This window comes from Bos indicus x Bos taurus, chromosome 4, assembly GCF_003369695.1.
Source record: "Bos indicus x Bos taurus breed Angus x Brahman F1 hybrid chromosome 4, Bos_hybrid_MaternalHap_v2.0, whole genome shotgun sequence".
Lineage (NCBI taxonomy): Eukaryota > Metazoa > Chordata > Mammalia > Artiodactyla > Bovidae > Bos > Bos indicus x Bos taurus.
The window spans coordinates 112,099,568-112,114,348 of record NC_040079.1 but is presented as its reverse complement, the minus strand read 5'-3'; the positions used below and the strand labels follow the sequence as shown (position 1 = coordinate 112,114,348).

Below are 14,781 nucleotides of genomic sequence, written 5' to 3'. Positions count from 1 at the left end.
TTTCAAATATTGAGGAACTTTCTTAAAGAAAACCCAAATCAGGCTAACATGGGGGCATGCTCCAACGAAGCTTTAAAAAAAAAAATCCTTGGACTTCCCTGGTGGCTTAACGATAAAGAATCCGCCTGCCAATGCAGGAGACACAAGTTAGATCCCTGATCCGGGAAGATCCCACTTGTCTGGCAGCAGCTAAGCCCCTACATTACAACCACTGAGCCAGTGCTCCAGAGCCTGTGTGCCACAAATCCTGAAGCCCGCATGCCGCAAGGCCCGTGCTCCACAAGACACGCCACCACAGTGAGAAGCCCCGACTCACCACAACTAGAGCAAAGCCCACGCAGCAATCAAGACCCAGAACAGCCAAAAAATAAATTAAAAAAAATTTTTTTTTTTAATCTGCATAGCTAAGGCAGGATTTTCTTTGCCTCTGACCTGAAATCAGTTCCCTAGATTCTTGTATAAAGGATCCAGGAAGTCACACAGAGGAGATTGTGGCAATGATTTTATTTGCAGGAACCACAAACGCCCTCTAGATAAATGTTGGGGGATCAGGCCTGCATCAGGCGCTTCTTGATGAATTGGCCTACTAGCCGCTGGGGCCGCTGCTGGTACTCGGCCAGCACATCGTGGGGGCTGCTGATCTGGTCTCCTTCCAGGCGGTTGAGGAGGGTGACGCACACCACGGCCGCTGCAGGGAGCAAACGCCAGGTCAGCACAAACAGGGGGATTTCTAGCTTAATCCCGGGAGACCAGCCTCCACTCCTCACAAGGTGTGGGATGCAGATCATCCTGTCCCACTGTCTCATGCTCCGGCTGCCTTTGCGTCCCAAAGAGATTCCCTCAGCGAACCTCAGGACTAGCTCGGGCCCCTGTACTGCCTTGAAAGGCTGGGTGATGAGACAACAGGGATGGCAGGATTTCTGGAAGCAGAGCTGGGCTGGAGGGCTGAGGCCAGGAACTACAACTCAGAAATCCCAGGAGCTCTGAGGGCCAGATTCACTGGACAGTTGGCAGCGAAGCCCGCCCTGAGCAGAGGGGGTAGCTTTCTCATCTTTCTGGTTCCTTAGTGGCACCTGAGTCCAGCAGAGACACTGCGGATCCTGCTTTGCAGCGTGTGTCAATCTGAAGAGCACAGAGGTGCGCTCTGCACTCAGCCCCGAGGCATGCCTTGGGGGCAGGGTGGGCGGGTAATCCCCGGAAGGACTTGCGTGACGAGGGGGGAGAAGCAGGGGGTTCAGCTTGGGGGAGGGCGGCCTAGGGATCCCACCTCGGAGGCCACAGGCGTTGCACATGGCAGCAAAGACCGACGCCTCCATCTCGATGTTGCGGATGCCGGCCGCGTAGGCTGCCCGCAGGTACTCCTGCTTGTCCTTTTCAGTGTAGGAGCAGAGCGCCCCGTCCAGGCGGCCTTGCCCTGGAAAACCGTGGAGCACTCGGCACGGGCACGCAGTAAACACCCACTGCACGCCCATCCCACTCCCCAGACTCAGAGGTGGTTTCGAGCCCGCCCGGCCTGCTTGCCCTCCAACATCCGGCCCGCAGTGGAAATAATGCGAAGCAAGCGCACGTCGGCGGCAAACCCCCAGCAGGAGCCCAGAGCGCCCCTCACCCTCATAGAAGTCCAGGGTGCACATGGTGTTGCCCACGACTGTGGGGAACTCGCCGAGCTCCGCGGAGCAGCGCGCCAGCTCCTGCACCAGCTGCTCGTCCAGGTCCGTGTTCCGGACCTCTCGCTTCCCGAGGACAATCTGCTCGAACTCCGGCTTAAAGCACGGGTCCACTGCCTGCCGGGTGATGACCACGGAGCCGGGCTCCAGACCTGAAGGAAGGAAGGTGGGGGTCGGGCAGGGAAGGGCCTGGTCCATTCATAGGAACACTGAAAGGTCAGTCAGGCCCTAAAAAGAAATAGGTAAGGACCCCTTTTTGACACCAGATTTATTTTTCCTGATGGTAAAAGAAACGAATGGGTAGAGGATACAGAAAATACGAAAAAGTGCAAAAAAGGGCCTCTGCACCCCACTGAGCAACGTCTTAACAATTGCTGCTGGAACTCTCTGGGGCTCCCTTTACCAGCAAGTGTTCAGCTGGTCCCTGTTTTGTAGTTGTTTTTGTTTGTTTTTTTAGTATTTAAGGTTTTGAGTAAAACAAAAGTAGGCAAGAATAGTGTAAGGAATTTCCAGGCTCCCCAAAACTGGTTCCTGTGGCCACCAGCCCCTGATGGTCTGGCTTCCCTCCAGGAGTGACCCCTGGTGAGGATCTGCTTTCTGGGCCTCCCTGGGTGTTTCCACATTTGTACCAACATTATTCTGCTCCTCCGTCTTTGGACTGTTAATAACTTTGCTTGAGATTTGACCATTAGCATTTCTCACCACTACTTGCTTTAATGGGATGTTGGTTTTCCTAGACATTAAGGAGAAAGAAGCCATGAGAGCTGTTCCAGGGCTCCACGCCCTTACCCCCATATCAGCTGCTTTCATGAAACATTAAAAAATATGACCAATCCTCAAGCTCTGGCTCTGCTCACCCCACTGTGTGTCCATCTGGACTTTCCTTGCTGCTTCAACACAGACACTTCTCAAGTGTCTCCCCACCCCAAGTGTGGACCTGGAAGAACCCTCAGATGGTGGCTTTTATGAATTCATGGTGCCCAGGATTTTCCAGCCGCTTCAGGCCTCAAATTGGAGGGTGCAGCCCTCCTCTAGGGTCAGCTGCTCTTCCTCAGACCCTGCACTCTCTCAGGATACCCATTGGCTATTTCAGAATTCTCTTCTCACATCCATCAGGAACCCCAGAGTTTCTCATGCTTCCTCCTGAGTGGGGGCCTGTGCTACCCACCCACTATTCCTATTTTGGGATTTGGGGAGATGCCATGTCACACTTTGCTGTTGAGGATTTGGGGTCCAGCTCTTTAGTTGATCTGTCCATTTCTATGGAGCAATTTTGGGAGACTCAAAACCCACCATACTCCCTCCAGAATTCATTCTCTGGTTATTGGTTTTAAAATCCCTGCAGAGCAAGAACTCAGGAAAAGTTTGGCAGCGCTTCTGGCGATACTGGTGCCACGTGCATGAAGGAGAGCCTGCGCACTGGAAAGTACCACAGCTAAGTGGGCAGGGCCCTCCCTAGTCATTGGGGTGTTTTCTGAGAACCCCGTTAAACTTTGAATGACAATCTGCAAACATGGATGCTACCTATCAATCTGTCTATGTAGTGGAAAGAAAATGAGACTATGTATCAAGAAGATTTAGGGCCTACAGAAGCCCCAGTCACAGCAAGGAAACCTAAATTTTCAAATTACCGTAAATCCAGGGGAAGTCAGGCCTAGGCAGTTAAAAAACAATGCAGAGGCCAGGCCTCCCAGCAGCTCCCAGCTCCTTGATGGGAGTGAGAACTGTCAGAAGCCATTTTTCAGCAGAAAAACCTGCCCTGAGTTGGGACATCTGAAAGCAGGACAACTTACATAAAACAAGTTTGTTTCAACGACTTTGGCTTAAAACTCAACATAAGTTTAAGCATTTGGGGATGTTAAAAAAAAATTACGATGAGCACTGAGGGCTTTTAGGCAATTTAAGAACACTTATCTTAATTTTGTATTCCATCTCTTTCTTCCCCCTTTGAGTTTCCTGTAGGTTTTCTCATAAGGTACTTCACATCCTTGCAAGAATAGGGAGGAGTGAGCGAATTGAAGGAGAAAGAGAAATGAGGGAGTAGAAAGAATAAAAAGAGAGAATCAAGCAAACAAGAAGGCGTGAGAGTATACCCCGAAAAGAATGGGTTTTCACATGCGGGTGGCCTGGAAGCTTTCTGCAGCTATTTCTGGGGTATGGGTTGGGAGAAGTAGTTGGACCAAAAAACAACAACAACAAAAAAAAAACAGATAAATAACAAAACAAACATGTTGTCACACCTGCTGCTGCTGCTGAGCTGTACTTGGGCACAGCCCAGGTAGGAGTTCTGGGTCTCCTCGATGACCCCCCTTATCCCTAGAAGGTCCCGGTCATGCGCGGCACACTGACCTATTCCACCGGAAGTGCCGATGCGGATGAGGGTGACGCCGGAGCAGTGAGCATGGTACAGCAGCTTGATGAGCTCATGCAGCATGATAGCGATGGAGGGGACGCCCATCCCGTGCTAGAACCAGGGAGAAACACTAGCGTCACGCTCCGGTGGAGTCTCTGTGTGCCCTGTGGTGCATTGCTAAGTGGTCGTAAAGAAGATGAACTTCAAAACGTAGTTAAAAATTATGACTATGTGGGGAAGGTTTGCATGATGCTGTTGAACGGATGACCCCATCTGATGCACCACAACCATAGAACGGATCTCAGCTGAGGACCAGAAGCCTGCGGTTGCCAGGTAATGAGCAGCCCCTCTGGGCTGGGAAGCCCTGCACACATTTTCCCCTTTCTCCACATGCTCTGCCACAGCCATCCTCAATGGCTGGCCTGTGGCTCCGCCCTATGAAGGCCGCTGCCTCTCCACCCCCAACCCTCGCCCTTCTTCAGAGGTCTGCTGGAGTCACGGCCACCAGGAGCTGATCCAAGGTGGAGCAGTCCTTGGAGGATGTGTTTGTCATGGAGTCTGGCATGTGGGAAGTGCTTCCATGGATTATTAGTATCCAGATCTGAACACGTCTTGATTCCTGGGTGTGTGCAGTGTTGTTGAAGCTGCCAAACATCTCAGCTACTCAGAGCAGGGGCACCCTCTGGGCAGCCTTACTCTATGGCAGCATTTGCTTAATGTTCCTGCCTACAAAGGAAACCAGAACCGGGAACCGAGAAACACCAGAGATATGTGTTCACTCACTGCTGAATCACACATGTGTGATGTAAGTCCCTGTGAGGTGGCCAGGGCGGGGGCCACCTGGTCCCGGTCCTGGCTCTCCCTGGGGCCCCGGTCTAGGCAGGTCCTCCTGGTTTCCACCCTGGGTCCTCACCGCGTGCACACAGCTGGGTGGGCGTGCACCACCATGTGTGTCCATGTGTGTCCTGGCCTGCCCTGAAGGCAGGCCCCAGCTCCAGGCTCCCCTCACCCCTGTCCCCCCTGCCGGGCTGTGTGCAGGGCAGGCGGGGAGCCTGCAGAGCCGGGAGCCCTGGCCTCCCGCCAGGGCAGGTACTCACGCTGACCGACAGCACCGGGCCCACTTTAAACATGGCGTAGCGGTCAGTGCCCTCACAGATGTTGGGATAGTCAGCACCCGGGTGGGCAAAGCCCAGCTCCATGGCCACGTACTTGATGAAGGCTTTCATCCGGGAAGGGCTTCCTCCAACACACACAAACTGCAGACAGAAAACAGAACCCCATCAGCAGAGGGAATGCACCCCGTCTGAGGAGCATGGGTCCTCAAAGTGGGACCCCCCACTGCAGCAGCATCTCCTGGAACTTGCTAGAAGTGCAGGTCCCTTCCCTGGCCTACCCCGGACCCGCTGTGTATGGGGAGCCAGTAATCTGTGTGCCGTGGAGGCCCCCTGGTGATTCCAGCATTCCTTCAGATGTAAGAGGCACTGGTTCATGGACTCAGTTCATCGCTATTGGACCCAACAGTGTGAAGCAATCAGACGCACAAAATGCAGGACAGCCTCGCCCTCGCTGGGCAGATTAAATCCAGGCTCCACGCCAGCCCGGGGTCCATCCGTCTGTGTGGGCGGCAGCTGTGTGGGCATCCATCTGGCAGAGAACCCAATGGCCAATTTGAGAAAGAGTCAGGGGCCAGTGGGGGCTTGGGGAGTCGTAGCTGTGGACGGAGCGGGTAAATCTCAGAGACACAGAACCTGCGGTCTGCAAAGTGCAAAACAAGAAAGCTCACAAAAGAAAAACAAATAAGTCACTCCTAGGGACTCAATGATCAAAGAATTATTAGTCTCTAAACATAAAAAAGAAAACTTTTACAGTCTAGAAAAAAATTATAGGTTAGATTTAAGGGAAGAATGAAAATGGAAAATCGTCCCTCAGTTTGAAACAAACAGCATGAAAGAACCAGGTGGCCAGTGGGACATAACCTGGTCATGACCTTATGATCCCATGAGGCAGCCCTGGATCTAGGGTCAGCGGCCTGTTTCAGTTTAGAATCCTAAACTTTAGTCCACTTTAAAAGTCCTCTATGAGGACAATTCTGGACCCAGGCACTTCAGGCTCCGGACGAGGGGAGCCTGGAAGCTGCATTCAGCAGGTTAAGTCATTGAAGGAAGCAGCTCAACAAATCGATGTGCATCTTAAATGACAGACAGCAAGCAGACATGGTGACTGCTCCTCCTCGTTATCCCTCAGTCCCCTAGAAAAGATTTAATGTCTGCTCTTTTCTAGTCTCTCAATGAAGCTTTAAGAATATTAGTGATCTTAGGACAAATTCCAAGAATTGAAAGCCCTGAGCATTTTACCTTCACATCTCCAAACATGGCTGGGAAATCGTGCGTGCTAGTGCTGAGGCTGAAGTGGTAGAGGATGTCTTCCTTCATTGCTGCTATGTGGGGATTGCAAAGCTGCACCAAGTCACTGCCCAAAACAGGAAAGGAGACAGTTTACAGCACCAGCGTCCAGTGGCCAACTGGACCACTGAGGCGCTCTGTGCCAGAGAGGCACGTGGAACCCAGCAGCGGGACAACCCCAACCTACAGAGGCTTCTGCTCCATCTGAGTTCCCCCCACTCCTCCCCTTCACCCCCTCTTCACTTCCAGGGCTGGTTTTGGAGGGTGATCAGACAGAACTCACAAGAGCACCGAATGGTATACAAAGCTCAAAATGCCAATTCACTCTATAAAGAGTGTAGCCAGTTGCTACCCAACTCAAGCTCACTCAACATGTAAATGTGGCTTTGTGTTAAAAATAATATACTTATCACAGGAAATATGCATGGAAATAAAAGTAAAAAAATGGCCTATAATCCTCCCACTCAGAGATGGCTTTTCCAATCTGACGCCTTTCCTTTTCCTTTCCTTGCCATTAGCCAGCACTTAGCTGGTACAACCATCAAAAGAGAGTGATGAGAAAAGACATCTTTTCATTTTGTTTTTTTCTCTGCAGCTGCTTGAAACTTTGTGTGGTTTGCATTGTATTTCTCTTGGACGGTACACTGCTAGCTGGCAGTAGGGGTCAGCAAACATTTCCCAAAAAAGACCAAATGGTAAATATTTTTTCCCCTGAAGGTCATATGGGCTCCATCGCCTCTTCTCAACCCTGCTGTTGTCACATCAAAGTGGCCACAGACAACATGCAGATGGGTATGGATGTGTTCCAATAAAACTTTATTTTTATAAACATGATGCCGAGGTCTAGATTGCATCTGCAGCCTTAGACACACCTCCTTCTACACCTGTGCCTTCCAGATCCCAAACACAAGTGTGCTGCCCAGTGCCAGGGGCAAAGAGGGAGGCAGCATGGGGCCCCAGTTCACAGCAGTTAGGACCTTCTATTTCTTCCTTCTGAGTCAGACTTTCTGCTCAGAACCCACTGATCACATTTCCTTCTCAATCTAACTGTGAGAAAAAAACATCCAGGAGAAGGTCTAAGCATCCTGGGATTTGTAAACACAACAATGCGACTGACCCAGGCCACCTCCTCTGCTGTCTCTAGCCCCTGTTTTCCTGGCATCCACTGGTCCTCGCTCTAGACCAGGCTCTAGACCAAAGGTGTTTGCTCCTCTGTTTTCTGCATCTCATCACTTCTTCCTTTCCCTTCTCACATTTCCCTCCTATTTCCTTAGAATGGCATCCAAGTTAATTCACAGCCCAACAGTGTCGAGAAGCAATACAAAAAGAGGTAAACATTTTTCTGCAATGCAAATGCATTATTTTTTGTGTTAAGACATGTCAATAAAAATTATCATCAAGTGAAAAAAATTAAAAAAAAATTTTAAAGACGCAAACAAAATATTAAAGAGAGACAGATCTTTTTCTAAAGGGGAGGTGCTGATGGCTGGCTCACGGGACGGCCCTGGGGCAGAGATGGGAGAGTCTTACTCAGAAGAGGCCACCTGCCCAAGCCACAGTCTGTGCTGGACCCCAACCAGTCCCAGCCAAGCCCACCCTCCTGGGGCAGGGGGTCTCTTTCCAGGGGACCAAATCCAGCGGGGACAAATCCCAAGCTTTCCCTGAATGCCTTCTGAATCTCCAGGCCAAGCTGAAATTCTGAAGTCGCAACACAATCACAGCATCTGAAGCTCCTTTAAAGGTAATTGTTTTACTACAATTATGGTTCTTGGCCTCCTTCAGGATGTTCACAAGACAGACTACAAACAGAAGCGTTACTAGGCAAGCATCGGAACTGACAAAACAGGATGTGACCAAACAACTTTGTCACTTATTTCAAAATACAAAAGCTTTCTTTCCTCTTTCATTCCAGGAAGAGAAGGAAATAGGGTGTAATTCTGGAGACATAATAGCGAACAGAACAAGCCCAGACTTACTTTTGTTACTGAGGCTTAATTGACCCGCAGTGTTGTAATAGAGTCAGGTCTACCATAGTGATTCAATTTTTTAAAGATTATACTCCATTTTTAAAAAGGATTTAAAAATAACAAGTAAAAGACATATTAATGGAAAACTGTTCCTCTAGCCTACACACAGTTTCAAACTTGACTGTATCTTCCTTTATTCTGTCACTTTATTTAACAAATATTCGTTGAGCACCTACTCTGTAAAAGAAATGGGTGGCATGCAAAAGGAATGAAACCTGACTTATGATTCCAGGGGTTTATCAGCAGGGAGGGAAAAACATGGCTATTGGACAAACTGGCCCAGATGTCTAGGGTCGCATGCTCAAGAAACAGGCAGAGAGACTTCCCTGGTGAACAAGTGGCTAAGACTCCATGCTCCCAATGCAGAGGGCCTGGGCTTCAATCCCTGGTCAGGTAATGAGATCCTGCATGTGCCAACTAAGACAGATCTCACGTGCTGCAACTAAGATTCAGCACAGCCAAATAAATACAAATAAACATTTTCTAAAAAAGGGGCTGGCAGATGAGGAAGGGACTCTGAAACCAAAGGAGGGGTCACTGCACCTCACCTGGTGCCCAGGTCCCCTTCTCCAGCCTTTATTTCACAGTATCCCCACTCCATCAGCCCCCAGGGTCCTCAACTTGGGGGCAGAGGTCAGGGAGAGGACAGTGGGGACAGGGTGTGTTTGGCTGTCAATGATAGGAAGCACTCAGGACCCTACTATTTCAAGTAAAGTTATCTCTGCAAGTGCCATTCCCGGGGCAGCCCCCAAAATTGAAAATGGGCCAAAGACTCTGCAGGGAAGGAAGGAAAGGGCAGGTGTCCATGTGGGATTAGGACGTGAGCAGGTGACCAACCTGTGTGAGGCTCCAGAGGACCTCCTGAGGAACCTCCAAGAAGAGAACCAAGGAGCCCTTCTTAGAAGGGAATCCTGAGAAAAGAGTTTTATGTATAGTGAGGTAGGACTGAATTCAATTAAGTATATTTTGTTACTAAGAGTAATTGATATGAAACTGAAGCTTGGTTTTCTCTCTGTGCTAAGAGAATAAAGTTTTCTTGGAGGGACGTTCCTGGTGGTCCTGTGGCTAAGACGCTATGCTCCCAATGTAGGGGGTCCAGGTTCGATCACTGGTCAGGGAACTAGCTCCCAACATGCCACAACTAAGATGCAATGCAGTTAAATAAGTGAAAAATGAATACGTATTTTTTTTTAATGTTTAAAAAATAAAGTTCTCTTGGAATATCGAGCCGTTTTCCCTACTGGATTGTACGTCTTTGCCTTTCAGGTGAGCTGTATTTGCTTTTGAAAGATTGTGCTCTCACTTTGGTTAAGTGAATTAAGTATTGTTCCACAGTGACCTAAGGTCCTATTTGACCAAGTGTTTTAAAACTTTTTTACTATTTTGACAGACTTCCCAAATTCTCCCTGAAGTTGACTTTGGGATTCTTCAGAAAGGACCCCTGAAGCATCTCAGAGAGAGTAAAATTAAACTCATGAGGCTTATTTGGTATGTTAAATTACATGGGCAGCATTGTTGTGGTAAATAATCTTAGGTTACATTGTGTGGGTTAAGTATTACTAATATACATGTTCTAGAAATTATATGCCACTCCTTAGAATCTCGTACATCCTGATAATGTTTACAATCATAATTGTAGTTATTATGTTAAAATTTTGTATGTCACAGAAATAGCCAAGTTTCTTTACCAAATACAATGTAATCAGACCTTTAACCTTGCCTTTTTAAGTCATTTGTCATTTATAGACAGCTTCATCTTCAAAAAGATTCCATAGCAAGAACTTTCTGGTTCCCTAGCAGTCCAGTGGTTGGGACTTGGCACCTTCACTACCAGGACTTGGATTCACTTCCTGGTCGGTGGTTTTTATTTATTTACTTTTTTGATGGGGGGAGTTGCTCATTTTGTTTTTTGCCTTGCTCAGCAGCTTATGGGACCTTAGTTTCCCAACCAGGGATTGAACACGTGACCCCTTCACTGGAGGCTCAGAGTTCTAACCACTGGACCTGTTTTCCAGACACAGGGAAACTCTTCCCCTCAAGCTAATTACAGAAATTTGGTAAATTACACGTTAGTAAGTACAATTCAGACAGTTATCTTTTCTACCTGATCTCTCCAGAAATTGGAAACTCTTCCCTTCTCATCAGCTTTATCAGGTAATAAAATTAATTAATAATTACTAATTGAGGTCTGTATTTACTGCCTAGGATGCATTTCTCAGATGACTCCTTGTTGCTGTGCTACATTATGGTACAGTTTGTTTCTGAAGCTTATTACAGTAATCTATCTTTGAACGAAGACCACATGTACCATGGCCTGCAACCAGGGGATTATACATGTGGGAAAGACATCAGATAAAGGACTTTTGGAAGGGACTCTATTAGGCTTCCTTAGACTTTGATTAAGATTAATACTGCCAGACCAGGGCAAGAAAATTATGATATCTGAAGTAGACATCTGATCCAAGATGCCAGACCAGGCCTGTAAGCTAATTACTTTAATAATTGCTCACACTTTTGCTTATAAACCAGAAGTATTTCTTCCTTGGGCTCAGTCATTTTTAAGTTTCAAAAGTCAAACTAATTGCTGAGTTCGTGGCCAATTACCTCTGTCCAGTACTCCTAGGTTAACTTGGTGGGTTTCTCCTCTCTTACTGGATGGCCTTTAGGTCTAAAAGTATTGAAATCATACAGAGTCTGTTCTCTTATTACTGTGGAATTATGTTAGAAATTAGTATCAAAAGATATTTCAAAATAACCCACATTTTCAAGTGCAATGTGACATTTACCGACAGAGATCTTTGACTTAGCCATTGGAAGTCTCAATAAAGTTAGGAGACTAAAGAAACACAGGGGCTGATTGCAGAGAAGAAAGCATTTAATGAGAAATTAATAGCAAAGATACTTTAAAAATCCCATGTATTTGGAAATTAAATGTCCATTTTAAATGATGTGTGTATCTAAGAAACTATAAAAAGGAAAATTAGAAAATATTTGTAACAGAATAAAAATGAAAAGAGAATTTACCAGAATTTGTTGCATGCAGCTGAAGCTGCTCAGTGCAACTGAACACATGAATCTTGAATAAGGGATGAAAACAATGGACACTAGCATAAAATTTTGTTAGATTTAAACAAAATCTCTACTTTAGTTAACAATACTGTATAACACATTTCCTAGATATTTTTTTATAACATAGTATTTCTTCATATTCTCAAAATTGAATTAGAACTTTCAAGCTTCATTTAAATTTTTTTTAAATCACCAAGGTAACAAACTTTCTAGACATTTAGCAGTAATACCGATGCCAAAATACATGGAACTATATCAAAGTTTTGAGTGAATGCTGCTGCTGCTAAGTCACTTCAGTCGTGTCTATGCAACTCTGTGCGACCCCATAGATGGCGGCCCACCAGGCTCCCCCGTCCCTGGGATTCTCTAGGCAAGAACACCAGAGTGGGTTGCCATTTCCTTCTCCAGTGCATGGAAGTGAAAAGTGAAAGTGAAGTCGCTCAGTCATGTCCGACTCTTAGCGACCCCATGGACTGCAGCCCAACAGGCTCCTCTGTCCATGGGGTTTTCCAGGCAAGATTATTGGAGTGGGGTGCCATTGATACATAAATTACAAATCTAGCATTCTATTCATACTAAGTCAAACAAGTGGAATCAAAACGCCATAAATTTTTTAGCTGTCATCTTCCTCCTTAATCTTGTGAGGGGTCATGACAACCCATGACTCACTGCTCTGTGGACGTGTATCTGGATTGTGTAAACTGTCAGTAATATGTCGTGTGTGCGTGCATGCAGGCATGCTAAGTCTCTTCAGTCGTGACTCTTTGTGACCCTATGGACTATAGCCTGCCAGACTCCTCTGACCATGGGATTCTCCAGGCAAGAGTACCAGAGGAGGTTGCCATGCCCTTCTCCAGGGGATCTTCCCGACCCAGAGATTGAACCCGTTTCGGACATCTCCTGCACTGGCAGGTGGATTCTTTACCACAAGCACCACCTGAGGAGCCCCAGTAATACACCCTTTGATGTTACTACACTTTGTCTCAAAACCGTTGACCTCTTTTGGGCAAAACAGTCCTTAGAGCTTTTTGAAAAGCCATCTCCTGGGTTATAATTCTCAGGCTAACTGGAATATAATTTTCCTTTTTTTTCTCATATTGACTATTAATTTTTTTTCATCAGTACCAGCAATGCACTAATATACATAAAAGAGTGGCCATGTGATTCATACAGTGGATAATGAACAACTGGAAAGAAATAAGGAAAGTGTTTGAAAGTCAGAACCAAGAGAGCTGGGAGGGCAGCAGGGACTGTGACTCAGAAAGTGTCCAAGAGGAGAAAGCTTCTTATAAAGTAATCATTGGATTGCATTGAGCTCCCCCTTCCCCGAAATCTTATGTATTGACCTTCCCCAACGGCGTCTTTGGAGTGGCCTCTCAGAGCTATCTGAGGCTGCCTTCCAGGCTGCGGTCCTCTTTTTGCCCCAGATAAAATTTAGCTCACCAAAAAACAAAACAAAGAGTGCCCAGGAGTAAGGAAACCCCACTGGATACAGGTCTGAGCACTTGAATCCTTGAGGGACAAACACTCCAAGGCTACAAGCTGTGCCCGGCACCAGGTGCCAGGCGTTCTCAGCCAGCTCAGCTGCCAGCCAACCCAGCGTTCAGTCCCCCAGACCCCGCTCGGCCTCAGACCCAAGAACCAAAGTGTCCACACGCCTCAGCTCCTGTGGGCTCGAGGTCATCCCCACCAGCCTAGGCCAGGCAGCACGCAGGTCACCTTACTTGTGATCTTCCGGCTTCTCCGTTTCAGCCGCGGTGGAGGCCATTCCCTCAGCTGAGGCAGGACCCTAGGAGAAGACGGCAGAGTCTGTGAGAAGGTAATAGTGAACATTTTAGGAGTTCATCTGAGGGCACAGCGATCGCAGTCCGTGGTCACCCAGGGAGCTGGAGAGCGACCCACGGAGAGAAGGTGGGAGCAAAGCGAGTAGGTGACTGACGGCCGCAGCAAGAGGCCCAGACGGCTGTGTGTGATGGTTGTCCGTATTGTTTTGAATTTGCAGCCTTGAAGCATTTATCGCTTAGATTTCAGTTTGCTGACACGGGCTGCCTCAGCATTAGAGCCACCATGGTCCAGTGGGCTCCTTGCTTAATTATTTGAACACTAGTTAATCCTCCCAATAGGAACCACTGTCGCTCAGTCAGCAAGGCCACGTTAACCTGTGGAAGGCCAGCGCCTTCGAGAGGAATCCTACATTTCTGCATCACATGCCAGCACGGAACAACCAGGAAGGCTGCTAATTTCAGAGAGCAGCTGGCGGAAATATACCCAGAGTGTGGGCTGGCGTCTCATGCAATCCCCGGGGCAAGACAGCCCTGACCCAGCGGACTACACCGGGCTGCCTCATCCTTCTAGAATCTTAACTCTCCTCCAGCTCAGGGCAGGAAGGGAGCAAGCAAAGGCAGCAGCTCTCCAGAGCCTGCCATGGAGGGAAGGGAAGGACCTGGGGCAGGTATGGATCAACCCTCCGCCCTGCTCCAACTCAGAGTGGGAAGAAGGGAAGGCCATGAGAGGTAACCAGAGTTATCTCACTGACACTGCAGAGCTGAGCCTGAGGATCTGCCAGAGGTGAACACGGTGAGTGGATTCTGCATGGAGCCACCGCCAGCACCCCCAGCTCAGGCTCTCAACCTGGAACCCCACCAGCCACTTATCAGAAAACCAAACCCACCAAGCGAAAACCCAGAAGGTCTCCTTTTGGAGAAAAGGATCGATGGCTGCTGTTACACAGTTAAATTTTGACCATTTTTAGAAAATGCTGAAGACCAAAGAATATGATCATAATTGGGTCTGGGGCACAGATTTTTCTGGAGAGTTACCTTGTCTCTCCTCACCTGGACTTCATCCTCCCTTAGCATTTATAGGACGCTTCTCAGGAATTGCCAGCCTGTGCATGTATGCGTGCTAAGTCACTTCAGTCATGTCTGACTCTTTGCAACCCTATGGACTGTAGCCCGCTAGGTTCCTCTGCCCATGGAATTTTCCAGACAATACTGGAGCGTGTTGCTGTGCCCTCCTGCAGAGGATTTTCCTGACCCAGGGATCGAATCTGTGTCTTCTAGGTCTTCTGCATTGGCAGGCGGGTTCTTTAAACCTGGTGCCACCTGGGAAGCCCAGCAGCCTGAGTCCATCACAAATTGATTGTACCCAAGTTGGGCAGGGCAGGGTGGTTGTTGGGAACCTCCCATCCATAGCCAGGTGACAACCCAGACTTGTGATGGGAGTGCAGGGCTTGGGGTTGGGGAAGGCGGACAGTCTTGTTG

General features: G+C 48.1%; 1 protein-coding gene across 2 annotated transcripts in view; it reads right to left on the bottom strand.

The window, feature by feature from the left end:
• Nucleotides 1-368: 368 nt before the first annotated feature.
• UPP1 (uridine phosphorylase 1) overlaps nt 369-14,781 on the bottom strand; it is a 28,530-nt gene continuing 14,117 nt past the window's right edge. For both annotated transcript variants that reach the window (XM_027540233.1, XM_027540232.1), the window contains exons 2-8: nt 13,243-13,307; nt 6,375-6,489; nt 5,118-5,276; nt 4,017-4,131; nt 1,610-1,819; nt 1,268-1,414; nt 369-688 (exon numbers count right to left, since the gene is read on the bottom strand). In XM_027540233.1, the coding sequence (XP_027396034.1) occupies nt 549-688; nt 1,268-1,414; nt 1,610-1,819; nt 4,017-4,131; nt 5,118-5,276; nt 6,375-6,489; nt 13,243-13,286 (930 nt within the window). In that variant the 5' untranslated portion in view covers nt 13,287-13,307 and the 3' untranslated portion in view covers nt 369-548. The remainder of the gene's footprint in view (nt 689-1,267; nt 1,415-1,609; nt 1,820-4,016; nt 4,132-5,117; nt 5,277-6,374; nt 6,490-13,242; nt 13,308-14,781) is intronic.